Raw genomic sequence first — 27,316 nt, 5'->3', positions numbered from 1 at the left:
ACTATTTAAAATTATAATTAATCATTGAACACCTATCTTCTTCAGTATGGGCTTTGCAGTCATTTGCATATTGTATTCAGCCAACAATCACATTTTAAATTTTAATTAGTAGACATTAAAATATAATTAGCAGCAAATAACAGAATGACAAAGCTACAAAAATTCTTGAAGAACAAAGGAAGCAGCATTATTTAGTTTGAGTGTGAAGTGCTCTTCCAGGAACCTGAGGAGTCAAATGTCTTCTTCAGCTTTCCCACTTGGCCTTATTCTTTTTCTGAGATAGAATATTGATACCATGAGGAGATCTGTCAAAACCAGGATGTGCATTCTTCAGACTCGAGATCCCCAAATTTCAATAAACACACATATAAAAGAACGTAGCAAATTCCAACATAGCATACACACAACAAAATTAATTCATTTATCAGAGACATATACAATTTAAATATGCATTTTCCAGGAGGAAGCGGAGGACAACAGAGACAAACCATAGCTGTCAAACCAGTTGAACAGAGAAACACACTACAATTTCACACAATACATGGGATTCCAATGAAAAATAGTGCTTTAGGAAAAGAAGTAGGTGACCTAATATATGCTCATGTATATTATTTGTATATAGAATGAAGAAAGTCAGCTTGCATGAGTGTCATATCTATCTATCTTGAAGTCATATCACACATACTGTAAGCAATTTACAGAATTTGCCAGGTTTGCATATACAGAAATTGCAAAATGAATTAAAATACATTGAAATATAGCACACTCAATATGCATGAATATAAACCTCCCAGGATTGACTAGGATTGGCCATAATTGGCACTTGCTACCACAGAACAAGAACAGCAATCAAGGAAAAGAAAGGAAACTCCAAGAAAAATTCCACGGGGGGGTGGGGGAAAGAAGTTAAAAAAATTTGCTTTGATTCTTCCTTATGTAAAATAAAGTTGCCTGTTGTTGATTTGCAGTGTCCAGCATTTTGTTTTTTTGCTTTCCGTTTTTCCCCAGCTGGGGTGCTGTTTGAATAGTTTGCATGTCTTAAGCTTTCCATCTTTGTTTGCTTCGTTCAGATTAGATGTTCCTTGGTAGGAAACTGGAGGAATCCATGGAAATATTTACTATACTGATGACTTTCAGGTCAAGTCTTGAGTCAGTGAAATGCAGATTTTATTTGTTGGAAGAAAAGAAAAAAAAATAGATCTTGTTATTAGAAAATGTCCTATCGCTTCACATTAATTCTCTTCAAATAAAAGATCAGCGACTTCCCAAAGAAAATACTATCAATAAAGCGTGTGATAGCCTCTTCACTTAAGCTTCCGGAAGCTGTTGCTCCTTGTGTAGGTAACTAGAGTACAGGGGTGCAGAATGGTGCTTGGAGTTTAGGGTCAACTTTGCTGTCCGCTCCGTAGATTTTACAGGCGATTTGCTCTTTGCTTTAAGAAGAGAAAGTGATATTGGAAAAAAGTCAGCACTTTAGATTAAAGCAAAGCACCCTTCACAAAGCCACAAACAAGAAGCAGGACAGAAAGTCCATGGCTTGTAGCTATCCTCGCACCTGCGGAAGAAGTTATAAGATATTCGCTCATCTTGAAGATTTCCAATGCTCCTTATTAGGCTGTTTAAACATACATATATATATATTTAATTAGCTCGCCAGCTTGGCTCTGGTGCTCATGAATGTCTTGGCATGCACTGCAAACAACAACACATACAAAACATTTCAGTCCCAAGAAGCTGGTGGTCTCGTTTTTAAACAATGCCATCCCACGGGCTGGGAACTCTGAGAGCAAACGAATCCAAACACTTTTCCTTTAAGAAATGGTATGAGTGTCACTGCATGTGGTAATTTTGTTGTTTCCACCCTTGTCCCTGAGAGCACACTACCTATTTCACTAGTGTATTAGTGTAAAAGTGCAAGAGAAATTCCAAGCTTAAGAGCATCGAGCTGCTCAGTGCTGAGGACTGGGCTGGAGGCGACCTCCTCTTGGTGATTACTTTCAGAGTATGACGTTTCTTAAGCTTTTATCCCTCAAGTCTGGGGAAGAGCTATCAATGCCAGACACTGAATGAGCTCTGAAACTAATTGTATATGGTAGGGAGGGCATAATATTGTACCATCATAATATTCCATTATTATCCAATGAACTCCTAGCCTTAATGACATATCAGCAACTAATAGTAATAACCAAAAAGCAATGAGGGACAAAAACACTCTTTCTTCTTTATTTATTTAGTTGGAGAATGGTTATAAGGACTTGAAAGGGAAAAGGGGTGAGAATTCAAATGGTTTAATATTTTAGCTAAACCAGGCTGGCTCTTTAATCTCAATGATAGAAACTGATGCAGTCAAAGAGCTGCTGCAGAACAGGCATATGAGGCTTTGGAAAGGTCTGCTGAAAGACCATCATTGCTATTTATTTTTTGTCAGCTTGCTTTGTGCTGTCTCTGATTGGCTCCTGTGTGTGTGTGTGGGGGGGGCTGTGCATGTTACAAGGTATCTCCTTCCATCAACCTAAGGACTAGAGACCCAGTAAGTGTCCTGTGTTCAATGTGTGAAAATGTTCAGAGTCTCAAGTTACTCTCAGTTGCCCTGTGGCTCTAAGTACAGAGAACACACAAATCAAACATGTATTCTAATTCATTAACTGTACATAACTAAGCATGTATTCATATTAGATTTTGAAGTAAGATTCTTTGACAGAAAGAAAAAGACAAATTACTACCCAGTTCTCTAAATAGCTGATTACACTTGATTTGACACAGATATATATGCTACCAAGAGAAGTTTAAAAATGATGAAAGTAGCAAAAATCTTGGAAAAGGGGTACACTCCAGGAGTTATTTTGTGAAGTAGCAGTTTCCTTCTCAGGGCGAGGGTCAGAAGTTGGGTTTTAACTGAGATTGCTGTTTCTTGGTGCTCCTTTCTTAGACCTACCCTTTCTATAACATGCCTGGCCCGTCATCCCTCTTACACATTAATGAAGGAGCAGCTGTTTCATTTGACTTAGTATTTCCTCTCATAGGTCTAGCATGTGCAAGTTAAAGCATAATTTACATGAATATTTTAATGGGAAATCAAGCCAGTATGACATGGTTGAAATTCTTTGAAAGTTGTTGGAAATTTGAATTGCCTTCAGATAGATGCACAATCCACCATTGGAACACAGCACTGTGGTTTTCAAGGTTGGAATCTTTTATCCACTCTAGTTGCATGCCTTCACTAGCACATTCCTAATTAAATAAACTTATTTCTGCTAGGACAACCATAAAGACTTTTTGTTCTACGTGGTAAATTCTATATTCTGTTTCATCACATCACAGAGTTGTCTTCACATCTTTGGTTTTTATTTGTGTCCTGAGTGAGGAGAGATGGAATGTTTTTTTTGCGGCCTCTAAGACAGTGAAATTTGAAGCTCTAACATGTAGTCTAACATGTATGTAATTGTACCAAATTACCAACATCACTGTTTCATAAGATTCATACTATTTTCGTAAAACAATATTGTCAGTCAACATATTCTTTTTGATTACATATAAATATCAGAAGCATTGTTTTTCATCAAGAACAAACCAGCAATTCCCCAGGCACTCTGTTCTTCCCATACAGAAATATTGCCCTTTTGTGAAACAGTAAGCCAATATTACAGTCAGTAGTCTTGAGTTCCAACTTCTGTTGCCATCCATTTCTGAGATTTCAAGCGATACACTTATTTTTTCTATGTTTTCTAACATGAGCCTAACTATGCATGTATTATGATTTTGGGTGGCCTTTTTCATATTAGTAAACCAGATCTGCCTCAGAATAGATTCACCTCTTTTTCCTCTCTTCCCAGGTCAAACTTGTAACCTATTCCTTGCCTTAAAGAATTATACATTTCAGCAGTCATTGCCCTCAGAAGACCTACTGTTCATGGTATGTTTTTTTTCCCCCAGAATATGGGATCCTCTTTCTCCTCTTAACTTTTCAAGTATTGTGGTTATGCTTCTCTTGTGCTTTTATACAGTTAACATTGTTTGCAATTAATTATATTTATATATTATCTCAATGACCACATTAACAATCCATCAAAAGGCATAAATTCTTTTATGCAACTGTTAAACATACTGTTCATATAAACAACAATGCCTTTAGAAGTTTTAAACTTTCACCTCTAACATACTATGTGGAGAAGAGAGATGTTGTGTCTAACTGGTGGAAGAAGATGTGCAGGTACTATGTCTAGAAGGCCATATTGGATAAGGAGTTTTCTTCCAGAGTCAGAATGCACCTAGTTGTGTCCTTGGCTTGTAGCTAGTCAATAATGGCACCTGTCCCCACCCCCTCAGTCATTAAAGATGTTCATAGGGTACTCTTGTGTGTAATCCCCATGTCTGCGAAGCTGGCGGAGATATTTTCTCTAATGTAAGAAGAAAAGAAGTGTTCAAAAAGTTTTAAAAAGCCTATGTAATGCAGAAATCTACTTTTTTTTTTTATCTCCTTTGAGCCCTCATTGTTTTAGCATTGTTTCCTGAGACAAAGACAAGCACACAATTTTCATGAGTGTGAGAAATCTGTTTGAACAAGGACCAATGCGTTAAAGCACCAATAATTCCATCATTATCTTTATCATCATCATTGCTGCATAATATAATAGAAATTTAACTGTTTATTTTTAAACAAAATTAAAAACAATCCAATCTCAGTAGTAACGACTTGTCAGACTTCATCAGTTGAGGAGAAATAGTATGTGTTACATGACCTGCTAATATTATCTGTCCCAACAGCTATGCTCTATCTCAAGTCATCAACAGGAATCACATTCATAAAGAGGTTCAGCCTTCATTTTTCCATCACATGTTAGAAGCAGTTAAATTGTTTCCTTCTTTTAGCCCCTTGATGCTCTCCTCTGCCAGATGGAAAAATTTATCTCCTTCATAACTTCCATTTAGCATTTATTTGTACTATATGTCTAACTAAGCTTGTGAGCTCCAATCTGAATACGTTTTATGTATAACTTTCTTATGCACATCTGACTTTTAGTTGGTGTAGGAACAAGAAGCAGCCCTACTAAAGGCATCTTTTGGACACACCACGTGTGATGTATGAGAACCTCCTTTTTTTATTTCTCCCCGACCACCTAATATCATCAAAAGGAACAAGAAAAAAGAAGAAATAAATTCTCTCCTTGTGTGGTTTCACTAGTGAGAATGTAGAATATTTATTTTGTAAGAAAAAATATTGGAGATGCCCATCGTAAAATCAGAACTCCCCTAAGATAAAGATAAATGCAACAATATCCCAGTACTTTGTTGTCTGGAAAGTCAGTGTGTCTATGTCCTTTAAGCCCCACTGCAGATAGACCTCTTTGACATACTTTTCTTTATTACAGATGTCAGCTTTAAGAAGTAAAATGACTATAGAAGAAATTTTGAGCTAACTTTTGATGAAAATTTTATCAGGTAAGAGAAGACCAAATAATAGTATTATTTTATCCTAGAAACTTTTTTTTAGAAGAAGATCTTTTTTATTAGAATTCCTAAGGGTCTAGGGACAATTTTGTTTTGCTTTTATGAAGAAGTTAGTTTTTTTTAAATTTGAATTTATTATAGGAAGTTGATTGCTAAGTGCTGTACAATACTTCCAACTGTTACTAGGTCGTGAAGCAGGCAAAGTCAAGGGATGAGAAACATTCAATGCTTCTGAAGGCAAAGTTCAAAGAGCCTTAGAGAAGTTAGCATCATTTTGATTTAATACATAAATTACTAACTTTGCTGTGCCCTGATATACTGGCCATAGCAGCTTTTCTTGCTTTCCTTTTGTCAGCTAATTACAGACCTCTTCTAGTCAGAGATCTTTGTATTGAGGTCCATAGAGAAAGTGTAACTGCCTCTCCATTCCAGCTATCACTAAGAAGGCATTTGAATGTTCCAGACTCTCTCCTTGCCTAAAAATCAGTCACTTCAGTGTTTTTAGGTATCTACTTTCTAATGAAGACTGGACCTGTAAGAGGAATGTTGCTTCCCTCCAACAAAGATCATAGTACTTCTTTTAAAATGTATTCTCTCTCTCTCTCTCTCTCTCTCTCTCTCTCTCTCTCTGTCTCTCTCTCTCTGTGTGTGTGTGTGTGTGTGTGTGTGTGTATGTGTCTGTGCACAAGTGTTCACATGCACATGTGGACAGGAAATTGTGTGTGCATATGTATGTACAGGCCAGAGATTGATACTGAGCTTATTCCTCCATCATTTTCCACCTTGTATACTGAGGCCAGAGCTCTCTAATTATTCTAATTTAAAGAACCAGCTTGTCCCAAGTTTTTCCTGTTTCTAATTCCAGCGTATTGGGATTATAAGAGGCTGTCACATCCCACATGACACTTATGTGGATACTGATACATGTTTACACAGGAAGTACTTCTATTCATTGAGCCAATTCCCCAATCCTGAACTCTGTATTTTACACTTGTAGTTTAATTATTGAGCAAACTCCTAGTCTGTTTTCATAGGACACCTTAACTAAGGACATTTTCATGGTGATGTCCCCAACCAAATGCAAACGATCTTGTCAATCTTGTAATCATGAATGAATGACCGATTATGAAAGGACAAGCTTATATTTCTTGGGCACTTCTTTTATCTAGGGCTATGAGTCTGTGAACTTGCCATAGCCCTTTTTTGAATGGGATTTCACAATTTGTTCAGATTTGCTCAGCTAGTATTCAGTTCCACTGTGTTCCAATCCAAGTTACATTAACCCTAGAACTCACATGCTGCCAGTCAGTATGTCCCATAATTTAATCTGGTAATTCCATGTACTTGAAAACACAAAACTTTCTCAATTCTGACTGTTAAAAACAGGAGTATGAGTGGCTTTGACAAAATGAAAGCAAAAAGAATGAGAATTGGTAGATAACCAGAAAGTTCCAAAGAAGGAAGTTTGAATACCACACTTTCATAACAACTATAATGCATAAATAATAATTGCATATAATTAATTTTCTATTTCCTGGCATATTAGTAAATTCTGCTAATGTGCTTAAAACTATTTACTCATAGAATTATGCTTCCTGTGTGCATGTTTTTATTATTACTTAGCAAACTGTTCTATAATGTGAAGGTAGTTACCAATTCAGATTCTTTGAATAATCAAATTCCACACATGTAGTTTTCCTACACTGATAAGTGCACTCAAAGTGAGCAATGAAATAGAGACAATGTCAGGACATTTGCATTGGAATGTAATGACAGGAACTATATTATATACATGATTCATCTACCAAGAACAGAAACAATATGGACCCTGAGTTAGGATGCCAGTACACGATGCATCACAGCTACAATGATTGAATTCTAAGTGGAGCAGTCAGAGAAATGTATTTTAATGATGGCTGCATTGATGAAGCGGATGTGAATATTTAGGTATAATATAGAATATATCATTTGTTTTCTGTATTTTTATAGACCTCAATCCTGAAGGCTAACAAGGCAAATTCCTTATCAGTGAAGGAAAACACCTCATATTATCAAAAAAAAAAAAAAAAATAACAGAGGAATTCAGAATAAATAAATAAATAAGCAAGAGAGAAACAGCTGCCAAGACACAACTTCAAATTTCAGGTGGCTTAAATAAATTGAAATGAATTGAAATGATGTCACCATAATTTGAAAAATGATAATTTTGCACAACTTAAAATTTAATTGTTGATGTTCAGCAATTTTTGATTTTGAGGTGGCAACATTTGGAGCAACAAGACAAAGAAACTATCAGTCTCATGGCCATAACAACATACTTCCTCAACATAAAACTAAGGGGTAAGATTTTGGACATGCATTTTTCAGGTTAGTGCTAATGATTTACAATTTCTTGAATCTAGCTGTTTCAAATTTTTCTGAATTAAGGTATTTGTAAAATAGAGATTTGGATAATCTTAGCTATCAGCAGTAGAGATTCTAATACAAATATTTTGTTAAATTGATCTTTATCAAGATATGTAAATCAAAGGATCAACATATCTTGATACCATAGAATACACATCCAGCTTCCCAGACACAACTGGTCATTGAAATACTCGTGTGACTTTTATTACTAAGCATGTAATGACAGGTGGTCCAAGTGTTATTATTCTCTAATTTTCTTTGGCCATTATATAAGTGGTCTGAAGTTGTTTTCTTAAACGTTAACCAATTTATATAAAATGGATGCATCTTCTTAACAATAATGTATCTTTGTAGTTTGCACTGCAGATAAACTAAATCATAAATATTCAAATCCTAAACATTTATCTTAATTACATTAACTAAAAGAGCTAAAGACTACAATAGCACTACAAGCATCAAGACATAATTCACAGCTCCAAATTTTCTATATTTTAAAACAGTGTTTGAGTTCCTAATGCTACAACCCTTTAATACAGTTCCTCATGTTGTGGTGATTCCCCAGCCACAAAATTATTTTGTTGTTACTTTATAACTGTAATTTTGTTATTGTTATGAATCAGAATGTAAATATCTGTGTTTTCTGATGGTCTTATAAGGTGACCCCAATGAAAGAGTCTTTTGATTCCCCAGAGAGGTTGTGAGCCACATGTTGAGAACCACTGTTTTAGATGGTTTGAAATAGAATTCTCAAATTCTGTAAGTTGTCTTAAGTGTATTTAGTGGTTGTAATTCTATTAGTGCAGCATTTGTCCACATCAGTTGTTTAATGGGAGAGTTACCTTCAAGCGACATGAATTTGTTTGATCAGAAAATTTAAAAGTGAAATATTTTATATGGTTCCACACACTTGTCTGGAAGCCATCTAAATGGTACAAGGAATGGCTTATGGAGCACTATTCTCGCTCTGTATATAGCTTTACATACACACAGAGACATTCGAGAATACCTGACTACATTACTTAATCTACACTAGAATGTTATTGACTTTGAAGACAAAATTGCTTCCTTTAATTTAACTTTCTGTCTTTGTTTTGCCAGTAGTTCCATTGTTGTCTTCCTAATGGAACAAGTAATTGAGATTCCTGACTTCACAGTTTGTGTTGAGTCAAACACGGAGACTGTGAAGTGGTCAGGTTAAACACTGATGCCCCTTGTTTATAAATCTTTCTGTGCATGGATTCTTTTAATATTCCCAGTAATGACACATCACCATCATCTTAATAGTTCTTTGAATTGTGAGGCTGAACTATATCACTAAGACTTCACATTTTTATGGATATTATGTGTGCTTAACTTAGGAATTCATCAGGCTCAAGTCTTTTTTCTCAGAAACAATGGTGTGATAGTGAAATTATTTATTTGGTGTCCATAAAGGATGGTATTATATATGTGTAAAATACTACATGGATATAATATTCCTAATTTTATCCTACCTGAAATTTCTCAGTGTAACACTTTTATATCAGTTCTTCAATATAAACATGTACATCTATGCATCTATTTTAATTTTGTCACCAACTCCACAGTCACATAACATTATTTTCTTCAGTTATTCAACTGTCATGAGATGCCTACTTTGGTTTTTGAACTAGGCACATTTTAAATATTAAACTGCTTTCCCTTATAGCAAAGTATCAAGTTATTGTAATAAGAGTATAAATACAAAGTCTAATGTTAACACCTTGACAGTTTGATGTACATTTTTATGTGTTATTTTTATAGTTTTCTATAGACATGGATCAGATGGATTTATAGTTTTATATATTATGTGCTTTCACTTACGTGTTTGTTTCCTTAAATTTCTCATGTTATATAAGATATTAAATATTCCTATTATCATTAAATGTTCTTCAAAATATGGTTCTATAAGCTATATAATATTTAATGTATGCTTTAATACATTTAGTTGACTTCTTTGATTTTAGTCAATGTGTATTTTAAATTGTATGAAGATCTGTCATGACTATGACTGGTCAGAGCTACATATATGAATCACTACTGATCTAGAAATTTCTTTCCACAAGAACAATTTTGGAGAACATAAATTTAAAGGCCTGTGTTTGACCTTCCCTGTCAAATCAAATTGTCATTGGGAAGGGATATTCCATCTCAGTGCAGAGTGTCAGAACATCCAATTCATTGTGACCTTGATAATCTCATTATTATAAGCAGTTTGTGTCACTATCATGTCTGCCACATTTTAGAAAAATTACTAGGGATTTTAATTTATTAGACAGACATGCAAATACCTGTGAAATGTCTGACAATTACAGTATTGAATCTAACCACCCAAATGCACAGCATGCTCATTTATTCAGCCCTAAATTATCTCAATAAGTTCCTCTATTCACATTTATGTGACTTACTATTATTTATTACATTTTTCAAAAATGACTCTTTTACTAGATGAGGGCTCTATGATGGTGGATAAGTTAGTCATCAATCTCATTATCACGGAAGGGCATTTATGATAGCCTTTTCACTATTGTTCAAATTGTTAGTTGGGGAGAGTCTTGTAGGTCTCTGGACATTTCTCTAGAGTCAGTCTTCTCTTCAAACCCCCAGATTGATAGCTGGGAAACCAGCATTGTACTGACTTAGACCCCCTGAACATGGGTCTCAGTTAGAAGGCCTGGGCAGTCTAAAGGACCTCTAACATTGGAACCAGGATGTATCCCTGGTGCACAAAAGAACTTTGGGAGCACATTCCCCATGGAGGAATACTCCCTTAACCTAAAGGCAGGAGGGAGGGTTCAGTTCCTACTCCAAATGACTTGACAGATTTTGTTGACCCCTTCTGGAATGCATCACCCTCCCTGTGGTGGGGGTTGGGATGGGAGGGTGTTTGGGGGGGTGGCATGGGATGGAGAAAGGGAGAAGGAATTGGGATTGGTATGTAAAATAAGAAAAATAAATAAATAAATAAATAAATGACTCTTACAACCCTTCTTTGTATGTACTACTGAGAATTTTGCATTACAGTCTGACTTTTTCTTCCCTGAGTATTGCATTTAGATAGATTTAACCGAATTTGTACAGTAGTCTAGTTTTTAATCAATGTCACATGATCCCCTGCTGTGTGGGTCACATAATCACAGCGCATTTCATTATTGACATGCCTCCTTCCCTAAGAGTTATATGAAAACACAGTACCTTGAACACTGATTCAAGGTTTCATTTAATTACTAAGCATTTAAGTTGCTTATAGTAAAAATGTCATTTTCATCTGCAAACTATTCCAAAGCCTCAGATCTCTGGTTTGACCTTCCTATTTTTGGTTTTATTTTCATTCAGAAATAGATTCTAAATTGTGGTAAAATGTTTTCTTTTTTTGCTTCTTTTAATTTCTCCTCAATTTTTGTTTCTAATTTATATTGTTTCACACAATTTTAGAATTTTGCAATCTTTGTTTTCTCTATTCATATTTGTATTCCTTTGATTTCTTCTTAGGGGGTGACTATTTGATAGAGTCTTTCAGGAAAGATGAAGAGAGTGGAGAAGACTGATTTCACCCACAGCCTAGGTTTATTTGTTAAATGTTTACAATTCACAATTTCAATCAAGGCTAAGAAATGACCTGGGAGATGAGCATTACCATATCAGTTTTTATAAACAAGGGCGTTTCTAAAGTCTAGAGATATTCTGTGGGCAGCTCATTCACAGTAAGAAGCTTGTAGAGTGTGAGTCTAGCAATCATTCCCTATCCACCTGTTATCACAAACTAGACTTTCATCATCTTTCATTATTGGCTTTTACATTTTTCTTTACTTTTCTTAAGGCTTTAGAAAATATTTTCATCTCTGTATATATTTCTAATCACTTAAATTCTTTCAAAGGCTGTTCTGAAAGCTTGGATTTAATTCAGACAATAGAAAATCTATTTAATTAAGACTTTGAAATCCTTGCTGCTTACTAAAATTCATATTTTAAAGTTTTTTAGAAATTTATTTCACCTTAAAACAAGGATCTAAGAACCTTGGGCAAATAGCTGCTGGTCAATATGATGAGGTTCTATAGACAGAAACCTACCATTTATTAATGGCATTGCAACAGAAGGGGAAAGAAAGCTTGGAAATGACAAGTGACAAGACATGAGGACAGTCTTCCCTCTTTAACTTATCACATCTCCATGTCCTCAAAGGAAAATATCTGCTTCATACAACAGGTAGACACAGACATTTGCAGTCTTTTTCCTAATCTACAATTTCTTTCTGTCTGTCTCAGTTACCGATGGTCAACTACTCCCTAAAAATTGATGTGTCTTATATGCCTGGAGAGACTGGCCAGTGGTTAAGAGCACTGATTACCCTTCCAGGATTTGATTTCCAAAATCCATATAGCACTTATAACCATCCAGTCTCATGGAATCCAATGTTCTTTTATTCCCTCTGTTGACACAGACATATACACAGTCAAAACACCCATATTCATACAATAAAAATAAAGGAAAAATACTAAAAATATTTGTCTTGACTTTCTAGAAAAAGAGGCCACATTGCCATGGCTTTTTAAATAGTTGCTCTAACTTTGTGGTTATTTTTGGTAACCTCTTCCTATGCCCTATTGACAAATTAAACTGTGTTTATCAGTAGGAAGGAACAGTATCTATAGGGTTGAGGTTATCTGAAGCTTCATGAGTCCTGGAATGTGCACCTATGGATTAGGATGGACAAGTGTGCACATGCGTGTTAGTACCAGCAAATAAATGTAATGAAAGTCACACCGGCACTGTAAGTGGTTACTATTCATTAAGGAATTATTAAGTATGAAGCCTTTATTGTATAATTCTCAGAAGTCTGAGGATTGTACTATAGATCCCTTTCAGAGAATGAAGAAACAGAATCATGAAGCTATACATGTTTGATCATGGCTTGATCCTCTTTACTATTGTACACTACTCCTCTGCTGGCAACAGAGGCAGGCAAGGAGGTCAGCCCTTTGGCTTTATCATCTGAGGCATACACTAGCTGCAGATTATCTTACTCCATGGAGGCAGTATTTCTTGGAGGAGTAATGCTGCCTTTCATTCTCTTTCAGAATGTATATTCTTTCGACCCATACTGTGAGTTATTTCCAGGAGCTGTCTAACCTTATGGACATCTACCCAGAAAGATGCTTGTATTATAACAGTAACTTCTTGAAGTTCCAAGGCCTAGTAGACACATAATTTGAGACACAGCCTAGAGTCCTGACATATTTGGTTTCATGTCTCCTCAGTTATAGATGGCCTAATAATCACAAGTGAACCTTCACCACTATCTAAAAAGCCTATCCAGGTAGAAGATACTGAGTTTCAGTTAGGAAGATTTGCTAATGATTTCTGGAGACGTTAACTAGTATAGACTCTTGATTAAAATAATTCCCATTCTAATAGCTTTAGAAGATTCTTTGGCACGTAGTATTCAAATCATTGCCTGTCATCTATTTTTCTCCTTATTCATCAACTATCCATTTACACAGCAGTCATTTAGTTGATGGGATAACAGTGATCAAATTAACCTACCCTAAATAGCAAGATAATATATGGGTTGTGCAATGGTTCTGTACCTCAGTATGGCACAGTAATTACTCATATATTACGTCAATTTTCATGAAAGGTCCACAACTTTTCATCCCACCTTCCCAATTCCTCTGAAATTCTGATTTAAGGACATTTGAACCCAGCTCCTCTTGGAGAGCTGCCATGCTTCTCATCAGCAGGGGAGTTCTGGTGAGCCCTGAGTTTTTGGCAGCTATTAGCAGCACCTGACTCTCAGTTCTAAAGATAATCTCATGGTGGAAACACAAAAATCATGTTTCAGACTTCAGAGAGCAGGCATTCCCACTGAGCAACTAGAGGTTCCATGTGTAGCAATGAAGCTAACAGCATCCTTAAGCACTGCTGGCTTTCTTCCCACGCCCAGCTGTTCAACCCAGGAGCAAAGAGCTTTGCAAGTCTGTCAACAGCAGAAAAATACACTAGTCAAAGTGAAGGCTCTATGAATATTTGGAGGTGCCACTCCTAAAACTGATAGAGTTATAATTCTTTGCTTGTTTCAAAGGGCTTTTGAAAACTAGTGATTCTCATTTACAAACATAAAGCTTTTCCTTTCTGGTCCCATCTTCGGAGGATCTAAGTAAGCAGGGGCTGGATGGAGAGTTAGTATGGAAAAGCATTACAAATGCTCCTGTGGGCTCTTGCATAGGGAGGATGCAGGATTCACTTGAAGAATCACCATTAATATTCTACATCATTTGGGAGATTGTATTCCCAAGTCTCCCAAATCTCCGTAAATATTCACTTCTTCTAGGCCTGTTGAGTCCTCTTAAATTCTTACCATGTCTACTGTCTGTTGCCAAGTTACAATTAGTGGGACATCTGTTGTAGTAGGCCTGAACACAAGATTTACAGAGCTGAAAGAGGCATGTTTTGCAATGTGAGGTACAGCATTGGCTTCACAGCAAATATGACCGTCCTGATGGAGGAATCCTGGCTGGGAAAACATGGATTTTATATCTGGATCAGGGAGCACGAGAGAGTAGTACAAAGGGATAACATGTTTAGGAATTTACAATCACGGAAAGACCCAGAGAAAAAAAAATTGCAGGGTTAATATAGGCACGAGAGTACCTGAAAACAGTCAGTAAATACTAAGAATGAAGGACCAGGAATCTGACTGAAGAAACAGGAAATGAGACAATAAAAGTTAATGGTTGGAATGTCAGCTTATGCTGGAGAGGTTGTGGAGAAAGAGGAACACTCCTCCACTGCTGGTGGAAGTGGAAACTCATACATTCACTTTGGAAATCAGTATGGCAGTTCCTCAAGAAAAATGGGAATCAGTCTACCACAAGATCCAGCAATTCCACTCTTAGACATATACCCAAAAGACATCTGTTCAACTATGTTCATAGCTTCATAGTGGCTTTATTTGTAATAGCCAGAACCTGGAAGCAACCTAGATGCCCCTCAACAGAAGAATGGATAAAGAAAATGTGGTACATTTACACAAGGGAGTACTACTCACCAGAAAAAAAATCAACGGAATATCACAGCTAAATGGATTGAACTGGAAAAAACCATCCTGAATGAGATAACTCAATCAAAAAGACAAACATGGTATGTACTCACTCATATATGCATTTTAGACACAAAGAAAAGGATCACCAGCCTATAATCCACACTGCCAGAAAAGCTAGGGGAAAAAAAAAAAAAAAGAGGACATTAAAGGAGACATACATGGTCCCCTACAGAAGTGGAAAAGGACAAGATCTCCTGAGCAAATTGGGAACAGGGCAGGGGAGAGGAAAGGGAGTTAGGAGGAAAAAAAGGAGAGAAGAGGAGGGGAGAGGAGGACATGAGGGAACAGGAAGATTGAGTCAGGGGAAGGACAGAGGAGAGCAAGAAAAGAGATACTATAATAGAGGGAGGCATTATAGGTTTGAATGAAAATCTGGCACTAGGGAAATGTCCAGACCCCAACTAACAATCTAAGAGATAATGGAGAGACTACCTTAAATGCCTTCCCTGACAATGAGATTGGTGACTACCTTATATGCCATCCTAGAAACTTTATTCAATAGTTAATGGAAGCTGAAGCAGACACCTGAAGCTAAACACTGAGCTAAACTCCTGGAATCCAGGTGCAGAAAGGGAGAAGTGATGAGCAAAGGTGTCAAGAACAGGCTGGAGAAACACACAGAAACAGCTGACCTGAACAAGGGGGAGTTCATGGACTCCATTCTGATAGCTGGGAAACCAGTATGGGACTGACCCAGACTCTCTGAATGTGGGTCTCAGTTGGGAGGCCTGGGCAGTCTATGGGACCTCTGACAATAGAACCAGGATGTATCCCTAGTACACCAACAGACATCAGGACCCCATTCTCCATGGTAGGATATTTCCTTAGCCTAGAACACGGGGGAGGGCCTAGGCACTACCCTAAATGACTTGGCAGATTTTGATGATCCCTCATGGAAGGCTTCACCCTCCCTGGGAGTGGATGGGGGATGGGATGAGGGGGCCTGTGGAGGGCATGGGAGGATGGGAGGGAGAGAGAACTTGAATCAATATGTAAAATAAGAAAAAATATTAAATAAAAATATTTTTTAAAAGTTAATTGTTGGCACTTCAGATTTTTTTTTTTTGGTAGAAATAATACATGGACTGTTGGGATACATTTCTTATGTTAGAATTGAAACACAGAGGATGGTGACAGCTTTAGGATAAAGAAAGCAAGGGGGCATGTTCAAAATGAAATCAATGTTTGTAGAATAGGAAAAAAAAAAGATGCAAGTTTTCAAGGGTACATCTTGGGAAGAAAAATACTTGCTCTACTGCTAGTGACCCTAGCTAAGAATCTAAGCAATAGTGGAGAGGCTACCTTAACAGTCCTTCCCCTGTAATCAGATTAATGGCTACCTTAATTACCATCACAGACTCTTCATCCAATAACTGATGGAAGCACATGCCAGATCCATAGCTAAGCACTGGGATGAACTTCTGGAGTCCAGTTATAGAGAGGGAGGAACAATAATATGAGCAAAGAGGTCAAGACCATGCTGGAGTAACCCACAGAGACAACTGACCCTAGCAAGTGGGAACTTACTCTAGACTGACACCTGGGGAACCTGCATAAGATCGAACTAGGCTCTCTGAATGTGTGGGTGACAGTTGGGGAGCTTGGGCATTTATGGGGCCACTAGCAGTGGAACCAGTATTTATCCCTATTGCATGAACTGGCTTTTTGGAACCCATTCTCCATGGAGGGATACCTAGCTCAGCCTAGATACAGGGTGCAGGGCCTTGATCCTGCCTCAAATGATGTGACAGACTTTGAAGTTTCTCCATGGGAGGTCTCACAGTTTCTGAGGAGGGGACACTGGGTGGAGGGAGTTGGAGAACGAGAGAGAGGGGGGAGGGCTCAGATTGGTACATAAAATAAGATTGTTTTAAAAATAAAAATAAATAAAAATAACAATGTATGAATAAAGTAAAATGTAAAGTAAAAAAATTACTGGGACAAAATGACTAATTAAACTGGCAACTGAAAGAGGGAGTGATAAGACATTTCCAAAGTTTTCACAGGAGCTGTCATTATGATAATACTGTTGAAGTTTGGAAACACGAGGAAGGGCATTTATTTTTAGTGACTAAGCTCCGATAGTAATAGAGAACTCTGAACATCTGAGTTCCTGTGGCCTAGAAGAGTATCTACATTCTGTGAAAGAAACACTGTCATGGCCAGTCTGTATGATGCTTGGGCTGAGCCGGACAGTGCTTGTCAGGAGACAGAATAGGGGCTGAGGTTAGATGCTGGGGATGATGGGTGTTCAAAGTAGCTTCCTCATGGTGATAGGCCTCTAAGAGATGGAGACAGAGGCTACAAGTCCTTGTAAGTCCTGGAACTGGAATAGCATGCCTTCCTCAAACTTTATTAGTCATGTGGTTCCAGGCCAATTCAAACTGCAGCTGAAGAAACAGATTCTACTTCTCAGCAGTGCAGTATCAACAAATGTACTCCTAGCATATATTTGCCACAAGGCTTTGAAGACCTATATTCAGAGATGTTTAGTAGACAACTATGAACACTAGTCTGGGTCTCCTGAAAGAAATCAGGAGAAATGTGAGTGGAAACATTTTCTAATAAAAATTAGAAGTCAAAACTACAGGATAAAGTCAAGAAGTTATGAATGAGAATACCATTATAAAAGGAAGTGGTGCAAAGGGGAAAATAAAGCAGAAAGGCAAGAAACAGGGAAGCAGTCTCTGCGTTCAAATGGGTGGAAACCAGGGCTGCCTAGATGTTGGAAAGGATGAGTTACAAAGGAATGTTCAGTAGACACCAGTCACTTCTCAGAACACATCAGTATTGGCATTAACAACGGAGCAGTACTCCATGGGCTTGAGGTTAGAGAAGGAAGACAGAGCATAATGCTGCCCTTTTGGGAGGAACTGGTTTCAGATGGGAGAACACTCACAGTGATCAGGTACTGGCCAGTGAGATACAGGGCATGGCTTCCTGTTGGCTTTATTTGCCTGTTTGTCAGGAGGTTTGGGATGATCAGTGAAAGAGAAAGAAACAGGAGAAGGAAGGCAAGAAGACTTGGTCAGAGTAGGAGAAGTTTTGCTTCTGAAGGATGGTGATGGGATGAGGAGTGGAGGAGACAGGGAGCCAAAGCAAAGCAAGATTAGTCCATTTGATTGTTTGAGGGATATGGTGGAGGGATGAGGGATTTGAGTAAGTCTTCAACTTTCTGGTACATGGAGCTAAGTCATTCTACCCTGACTGAGGTCCTGTTTTTCCCATCCTGGCTCCCCCCACTCTCCTCTCGGAGAAATGTTTTTTCACTTCCCTGCTGTGAAGGTATAAAGGCCCTTCTCCAGGGAGCCTTTGTTGATTGAGGTGGGAAGGAAGAGGGCTTCTTCCTCCTACAACATTTCTTTAACTTCTAAATCCACGCCTTGATTGTCTCATGTATTGTATTTGATAGCATTTCTTTTTCTCCCCAAGCTTTGTGTACAATGAGAATAGAAGGGAAAAGAACAAAAATGTGGTAGGTTTGATATGATAATTCTGTCCTGGGTACACAGAACTAGAGAGATCTCTAAAGAATTTAAAAACGTTGTAAGAAAGTTTTGTTTATAAGTTTGAATTATATTTTCTTTATTATTTCAGTTCTAATTGCTGATTATAAAATGAAAATAAAATTTAAATAATGTTAAAATTAGGAACTTACAATATTTGTCCTTCATAACATAATTTATAAAGAGAAAGGAAATAGTTATACGTGAAGAATGACAGCATCTAGCCACCAGTGTTGAGGAATGTTTTGGAAAAATAAACCAGGACTAGTCACACTAAATTATTATCAAATTGCATCTGGTTGCATATGGAATGTCACATATGTTATCTTTTCCCCTCTTCCTTTCCATGTTAATTTTTCTTTAGAGCTAGCTTATTTTTAAGACAATTTGAAGATTTTTATATAAAGTTATTTTCAGCTAATATGTTTCCTTCATAAAGATACAGAAGTTATTTGACAGGAAAATTGTTTGAATTTAGTGTTGAGTGTGTGAATCTAGTCAATTAAGCCAAAGAGTGTAATAAAGATTAAGGGCTGAACAAATTAGTTTGTTATAGCACAGGTTAATAGTGTAGCACAGGTTAACAATGCCTTATATGCTAGGCCTCCTTGTATTAGTTGATAAAACATGAAAGGCTAGCATAGCCCTTTGTTACTCAAAGCAGGATTTTAATTTTTATGTCTTCATCATAAAAATTTCACACTATATGGAATCTATGACTACCCTTTTAATGGCAAACTGAACAAAGCTTGTAGAGTGAGGAAGTGTGCTCTCATGTTTGTGCTCCTGTGTCTGTCATGCCTTTAAGAGATGAAAGGTGAACATGTGAACAAAAAATGAGGAATTGAAATAAGTTCTATTATCAACTGGGATATGGATATCACATGTATATAATATATAATTATATGTATGTAATATCATTCCAATTACTATATTATATGGAATGATCTTAAAAGCATGAAACTTACACAGACTGGCTGGGAAGCCTCAGCTGCTGAAGGAGATGTTAGAGAATGTTAATAAAAGTATATGATTTTCCAGTATTGTCTGGGAGAAAGAGGAATATTCACTGCTTTGATAGATTTTATGTTCATCTTTGCTACAATCAGGAAGCAGATAGTGCATGGAGCTTTTAGTGGATGGAGGTTTTACGGTACAACATCCTTCTCTCCTTTAACTTTTTGAAAATTTTTTTTTTGCCTAAGGAGTAGGCTGAAGGCTGAAGGTGCAAAATGAGCAGCAATTTTACTTGAAAATTTAGTTTCCATCACAGCTCTAGGAGACATAACAAAATAAAGTAGATATTTTTAAAGTGCATTATTTATATCATAAGGTGAATAAGATATTTTATAAACAGAACACTTCATTCTCTTTAGTCATTCACATGGACTAACTGCTCCTTTTCACTTTATTTCATAGATAGATTTATGGTGACTAGCTTGGAATAATCTATGTGCACTATTAAGTTCTCAGGGTTTGGACTTCTCACTAATTATGTTGTAAATTGACTGCTAAATTCTGTGGGTAGATTTCACTTCTTGGAGTTATGATGTAAAAGAAGATGAAAGGGGCCCAACCTCAAGTGGCATTAAATCTGTAAAACAATAGTTAAAACTTACAGCTGATATATAGGCATTTATGTACTCCCACATACAACAACAACAACATTATTAGCTCTACTAGCTTTGTCTTGAACTTGGAAAACAAAGGCGATCACACGGAGAAAAAAAATGAGACAAAGCCACAAAAACTGGACTTCAGATAGACTGAGTGTCACTGGCAGATTGCTCTGTTACCAGGACTAAAACAGGGAAAGTCTCTTCCGCATTTAAATCAACAAAAATGAACAGAATGCTAGACAAACATCCTGTAGCATCTACATCACATCTCTTTAAACAAAAAGCATAAAGAGGAAATGCGTGTTGGCATATTTTATTTTATTAGTTTTTATTGATTGGTTGATCTTTTTTTCTATTATGCTGAAGATTCAATCCAGGGCTTTATACAAACTAATCCAATGCTGTACTACTATGCTATAACCCCACACCTAGCAGATCTATTTTTTAAAAACATATTGTTAATAAACAGGGATTTAATGGCCTTCATTGGCTAGTGCCAATGATTTCCAGTTAGCCTGGGCCTGTGTTGCTCTAGCTCTCACCAGACACCCTGCACTCTTGCAGACCCTCACCCTCCTGCCTCACTTCAGAAATCCGAAGTTTTTGCTGGGTAGTATTATCTTTGACTGCCCTGTCTAAAAATAATTTCACATAAAAAAAAGAATAATAAATCACCACGTCAAGTGAGTCTGTCTATATCAGATAGGTGCTTGAGCAGGATGTTCCTCTAATCCCATATTAGGCAAAGCATTTGAGGAAATAGAACCAGGGGTCTTGTACACAACTGCTCAATCCAGGCAGCCTTGGTCCCACCCACATCAATTAGAAGTTCAGTGAGTTTCTATTGGTGGAATGAGTGTGTGAATTAACACCAGTCATAATTACTTTAACTTGCACAGCTGACTTGAGATATGTATGACTAAGCTTCCAAACTGGCACATTTGTAGACTTGTGTGCCTTATCTCTGCATCACTTACTTCCCCTCCTCCTCACTTCCTGCCATTATCGCCATCAATTTCATCACAGGCAGCTGAAGTTTCTCCTTCAAAATCAAAAGCCCTTGGAGAATAGTTCTGTGTAAAGCCATAGGTCACTAAATATATGGGTGATTATGATGAGTCTTTTTCATTTCCATTTTGATTAAGTGGAAGCCTCTTAATTTGGGTCATTATTGATACATAAATCTGTAGAGAAAATGAACATGCATTTATAATGTAACCAACATTACATGATTTATTGTTATCATAATGTGTAAATACAGAAAGAAGGGGGAGAATAGAAGAGTCCAGCTCTCAGATCCCTGGATATGAAACAGTGCCAGGGACTAATGGAGCAAACTCATCCTGAACGTCCAGTCTCCTGCTCTCAATATCTCACGTCTCCTCGTTTCAATCGAACTCAGTCTCCTATTTGAAAAGCCATCTAACATTAATCTGTCTATGCTATTCAACTGACCTTTCAGTGGGAGGTTTGTGAATGGTAAAATGAAAGGCTCAAAATGGGTTTCCATACCTGATTGTGGACTTTGTTTGGGGATTTTGGCTACCGCTTGAGGGCTGGAGGTGGAGTGCGTTCGTTGGTTGGCAGAGCTGTGGATGCTGCTAGGAACCACTGACGACACATTTTTTCGAGGCTTCATGTCTTGTAGCCACATGGGTGAGGCTTCAAAGGCCTGCATCCTTCGAGCATGGCTGTTGGCATTGACTTTCAGGTAGGCCTGGGCCTTGTGTTCCTGTAGCTCCCCGTAGTTGGCATCAGTCACCCTGCATTCATATAAGCCTTCATCCTTTTTCCTCACTTTGGATATCTGAAGCTTGTGGGAGATGTCATTGCCTTGGACTTTCACTGTCTGAAAAATTGCAGGTGAAAAACAAAGTTTCTCATCAAAGGATTTTATTCGCACTCTTCATCTTAAATTTGCTAATGTTGGTATTAAAGAGTTTTAATGGCTTCATAGCACAAATCTGAAGGCCATATTCATCCTGCTCTGCAAACAATCTCATCCACAGACTTGAGGGGGGTCATAAACTCAATTTAAGCAGTGCCAGAGTAGCCCTGCTGTGCACACTTCCCAAATCCTGATAAGAACCCTGTCAATTTTTCACCATGGGATTGGCCTCTGCCTGGTTAACTCGGCCGAATGAAACATTGAATAAGGAGCCCATTTCTGGATATACTTTTCTTTTGTGCAGCTACAAGACCACTCCTTTAAATCCTGGGCCAAAGGAAAAAATTGTTAGTCATAACAATTTAAAAGGAGGTGCCCTTTACCAAAGACTAATAGACTATCTATTAGTCTTGGATAGTAATATTTCTCTTCTCACTTGCCTATTAAAAGAGGGTAGCAGGGCTCAGGCTACAGAGAAATAGTATCTGAAATTAAGGCTCATTGTATATTTCCATGTCATTATAAATGTAATGCTTTTAATTAAACATTGACTTGATTTTCAAAACTTAGGTCAAGTTTATTTATTCTAGTAATTTTATCCCATATCAATAATAATCTCACATGTCTAATGTATATTAAATATATACTATGTAACCCATGTGATATATATGAAATATATACATATATATATAATCAGATCAGTTAAATTTGGTATATATCATACATTAATCAATGATTGACAGACTACAGACTGAACCATCACATAAATGTGTCAGGCTTAAAGATTTCATTATTTTATAAACACAGAAATGAAGGATGATGAAGAAGCCATGGCCATTAAAATTATCCCAAATTAGTCTCATCTTTATATTGTCAGTAGGTCAGTCTGGCCTAAAAGCAAGGCCTAAAACCTACTTTGGTTTCATGATTTATTTGAAAATTAGATTTATAAATATATGAACTATGAATGATATCCAAATTGAGTCATATTTTTTCATACATTTTCAAACCTTATCGGATAGTTTCATTTCAGTTTTCCTGAGATTTTTATTTTCTATTAAGAGGTAGGTACTCCTGTTACTTTGAATTATTAAAATTGTTAATATTGAAGAATTGCAGACCTTCCTTGTTAAATTGAGGTGACTAAAAATGATTAAGGAAAACAGTGCAATAATCACATTAGCTAGCGAATTAATAGTCTAGCCAATCTGTAATTATTTACATGATTAAAACATACAATTTTATTTATGGTCTCTAAATTCAGCTCAAGTTTTAGGTGTTTAATGAGGTTAAAAAAAAAGACAACTGCCTCTCATGCTGAATTTACAAAATTACCGTTTCAGGCTCAATGACTTAAAAGATTTTAAATCTGAAATCTGTTTTCCACTAATGTTCACCTTCTTGGCCTTTCACTAAAGCATGAGCCCCCTGTCGCTCGTCCCTGTGACACTCACACTTATCTTGGTCCCGTCGTTGTCCGGGTCTCTGTCGGGTAAGAGCTCCACCTGTAGGGAAAGAGTGTAAATGCTAAACCTCTCCCGAGTCTTTCAATCCTGGGCCCGCGACACAGCAGCTGCGCATCCTCTCAGAGAGATCCCAGCCTTTTAGTCTTGAAAGGCTTCAGTCAAGGCAATTTAAGAGACAGAAGAACGACCGAGTTCCCTGCCGTACTCAGTTCTGAAGCCAGGCTGGACTGCCTCCCTCGCTCCTCCCTGGAACATCCCTGAAGTCCCCTTCTTCCCGGGTTGGATTCCAAGAGGTCCCCGGGGTCTTCCCCAGCATGATTGCGATCTCTACTCTCCTCGAGAATCCCTAAGGTCCTTCTTGTCCCCTCTGTGCAAGCTACACCCTGGAGAGTCCCTGTGGATCCCAAGCATTCCCGTGGCTGCCAAAATCCCGTTGTCCCCAGCATCCCTGAGGTTCCCAGGGTCTCATGGGTCCTAGCGACACCCTGGAGAGTCACTGTGGTCCCTGAGCCCCTGCAGGCTGTGCTCCCCCCCTGGCTGGCCCCGGTCTAGAGCAGAGGGGAGACTAGGTCTTCTACCTCTCAGTTCAGTTTGCCCTGCTTGCGGGCTAGGTGAAGGATGGGGACAGGCTCAAACCCAGGCGAGGACAGGAGTGTGGCTGGAAGTTTTCCGGACAAATTTCTGCATCTTTGCCCTCGCTGCTGACCAGTCCCCAGGTTCTTTTCAACAGACTTTCTCGTCCTCTAGATCTCATGCCCGAGTTCTCTTTTGTTTCGTGGATCTCCCTTTCCCGATCTTAAGGCGCTACTCTTTCAGCTTCTTTACGTTTTCCTTCTCGTGTTTTCTCCCGTTTCCTCATCTCCTGCTCTACACTCTTCTCGGGTCCAGTGCCTGCCTCTTCCTGCATTTCTGATGCCTGCCCCCATCTCTCCCTCTCCCCATGTTTCTCCCTCTCTCCTCCCCTCCCTCCCTCTTCCCGCCCCCTCTCTCTGCTTCTCTGCCCTTCCCCCCCTGTGTGTGTGTGTGTGTGTGTGTGTGTGTGAGAGAGAGAGAGAGAGAGAGAGAGAGAGAGAGAGAGAGAGAGAGAGAGAGAGAGAGAGAGAACTAACCTAGAAGAAGGATGACTCCCCTTATCCTTGATGTTGGGGAAACAGAAGGAAGGCTGGTGGAGGAGGGGGCCTTGGTCTGTACCAGAGATAGAGTCAGTTTGTACAGCTCCATAAAGCCGGGAATTAACAGCTGGTTAATTCCAGCCTAAACAGCGAATGTCCCCAGCTACTATGACTTCCTAGGTGCTTTTAACTTACTGTAGCCAGGACAAATTCAGCCATTCTCACTCTCATAGAGCAGGGAAGGTTCCCGTGGACGCATGGGCAGTACCCCGGGCTGGGGCGCTGGTTAGACATGCATAGAAGGGACATGCCAGAGCTCTGTGGGCTATAAGCCATGGTACCTGAGAGCCCGCAGCCTCGGTCCCATGCTCCAGATCCTCTGGTCCCCGAAGGAACCACCACTGGATCTCCAGGTACACTGAAGCGGAGCCACTTTGGAAAGCACAGGACATTTCCACATTTTGTCCCTCGGTCGCAGTCACGTTCCGCGGAAACTCGGTAAATTTTGCTGCAAGACAGAAATGCATCATTTTGGTGTGTCTATATACACCATCTTTGCCAGTGTCTATTTCCTGGAGAACTTGGGACTCGAGTTTTTGTTTGTTTGGCCTTGAAAGGAGAAACTAAAAACAGCAATAGCAGCCCCTATGACATCTCTGCAGGGCTCCCTATCCCCATTGCTTTCCCTCTGTGTGCCTTGGTCTTGGTTATCATGTCTACATCACTTTGTTGTTGATCAAGTCCAGATAATGGAAAGGTTAATGAGCTTGCCAATAGCTCTCTCTGCTAGCCAAGCTGCCCAGAGTTATACCCAGGCATCTTTTGTCAGATTGCAGCATTCCCCAAAACTTACTGAGGGATCCACGAAGGTGCAATTTAGACGGTCTGTCCAGTTGCTATAGTAGAACGCTTCTGGATTCTTAAGTTTCTAAACCATCTATGACTAATCAGGATGTTTCATGTTAGAAATGGGCCATAAGTATATGTCAAAACTCACATTCTAATCTGTCAAAATAGTGGTCAGAAATTTTGTTCTGGAGCCCAAGCAGTGAAACAAGTTGGACGCAGGTCAACCTCACGTTTGTTCCCTTCAAGCCATTATAAACTGACATATGTCAGTGGATATAAAAATCATAATCCATGTTTAGTTCAAGCCAAAAATTATTTGAAAGACACCACAGAGACTCCATCTAACCCTTTTGCTAACCTTGACACTGCCAGCTTGTAAGATTAACAGATCCATGTGGAAGTCATTAAAAATAAAATGCCCCCTCCTCCTCGGAGTCATTCCTTGAACATGGGATGATGTTTTTCTTGCTAACTAGATGCTTGTTCTTAGCCTGTCTAAGGGGCACTTTGCAAAGAGCTGATGGCTCTCTAGAAGGAGCCTTCTTATTTGTGGCTGATAGAAGGGCACAACTACAAGACACACACATGAAAGGAGGGTCATTGAAAGGAGGGCAGGAATGGTTACAGCTACTTTCTCCTCTTTCTTAAGGAGTGTATCTGGGTCTCTTTTCACTATTTTATGAAATCTCAAAAGGAACTGATTGTCTATCAAGGAAATGGACACTATCAGAAAGGCAGTCTATTTGAATAGGGTTTTCTGCTCACATCGGCCGGCAGAGTGGGGGCATTTCTGCTTGCAGAAGTGATGCAGTCTTCAGGAGGTAAAAACTGAGGTCTGCTCATGGTGCCCAAGCAACCACTGCAGCCTGCAAAGTCCTGAACAACCGGGCCCAGTAGGCAGTTGCAGCTTATGATGCAATTAGTACCTCCTTGTGGGTTCTCTGGTAAACACACATGGAGAAGAAGTCACAGGGACCAGAGAAGGGGACTAAAGCTTCCTGCCTACAGGGAATATTGGCAGCGAGAAGCCCCTTCCCACCGCAGCTCTGTATTGGTAATGATTGTATGTGCACGATTGGTCGCCCTGTTCATGCACATGGAAAACACACACACACACACACACACACACACACACACACACACACACCTGTGTATCTGTGTATGTGCTCATCCCACTGCCAGTCTGTCGTCTACTAGATTTTCTTTGAAACCTGGTTGGCTTGTGATTTAATAAACTTTGAAGGGGGAAAAAAAGCCAAGCCACACACTACCCAAACCCACTGTGGGCTTGGTTTGAGCTCTAAAGCTAGACAGCTCCATTCTTCTAGTTGGTACAACACACACACACACACACACACACACACACACACACACACACACACACACACATTACATACACACGACAAGCAATGGACTTACCTTGAGAAGAAAGCCCTTGTTGTACATATAACAGCGAAAAGAACACAAATCCAACAGACGCCAAAAAGAAACCCATCATGCCAAGGGAGGGAGGCACATCCGTGTAGCCAAGAGCCCCAAAACCCGAAAAGACAGGCAAGGAAGCGTGTCCGCGGGCTGCTTTCAGAGCCCTGGGCGCGACACTGCGTGCATGCTGCCGCTCGCAGAGAAGATTGGCTTGGGCACAAGGGATTGCGACTGGCGAGGGTTGGACCAAGCTGGCTGAGATCCGGAGGCTTTAGGCACAGACCCGGGCTGCCACGCTGCGAAGAGTCTCCGCCGGCGGCTGGCTGCTTCCGCTACCTGGCAGCTTGTCCCACGTCAGCCGCTCGGCTTGCGTGCTCACCACCCTCCCCACGCCCAGAGAGCCGGCGGCGAGTGGAGCGGGCGCGGGGCGGCGCGGACTGGGCTCGCGCGGCGCCCAACTTTGCCTCTAATGGCTG

The 27,316-nt window shown here is 38.9% G+C and overlaps 1 protein-coding gene across 4 annotated transcripts; it reads right to left on the bottom strand.

Annotated features, from left to right (window-relative positions):
• Positions 1 to 594: 594 nt before the first annotated feature.
• On the bottom strand, positions 595 to 27,316 carry Vstm2a (V-set and transmembrane domain containing 2A). 4 transcript variants are annotated; one of them, XM_051200588.1, is made up of 5 exons: positions 26,835 to 27,315; positions 24,908 to 25,074; positions 23,443 to 23,493; positions 21,613 to 21,949; positions 595 to 1,555 (listed from the first exon to the last, which is right to left on the bottom strand). In XM_051200588.1, exons 1-5 carry the CDS (start codon positions 26,911 to 26,913, stop codon positions 1,479 to 1,481), a joined length of 711 nt encoding a protein of 236 aa, XP_051056545.1. In that variant the 5' UTR covers positions 26,914 to 27,315; the 3' UTR covers positions 595 to 1,478. The 4 variants fall into 4 exon arrangements, with proteins under 4 accessions (XP_051056545.1, XP_051056544.1, XP_051056546.1 ...); XM_051200587.1 differs by having other exon boundaries at positions 595 to 1,433; positions 26,835 to 27,311; XM_051200589.1 differs by having other exon boundaries at positions 1,544 to 1,692; positions 26,835 to 27,316.

The sequence above is a fragment of the Phodopus roborovskii genome, unplaced genomic scaffold, assembly GCF_943737965.1.
Source record: "Phodopus roborovskii unplaced genomic scaffold, PHOROB, whole genome shotgun sequence".
Lineage (NCBI taxonomy): Eukaryota > Metazoa > Chordata > Mammalia > Rodentia > Cricetidae > Phodopus > Phodopus roborovskii.
Note: the sequence above shows the minus strand (reverse complement) of the source record. Positions and strands in the feature narration are given on the sequence as shown.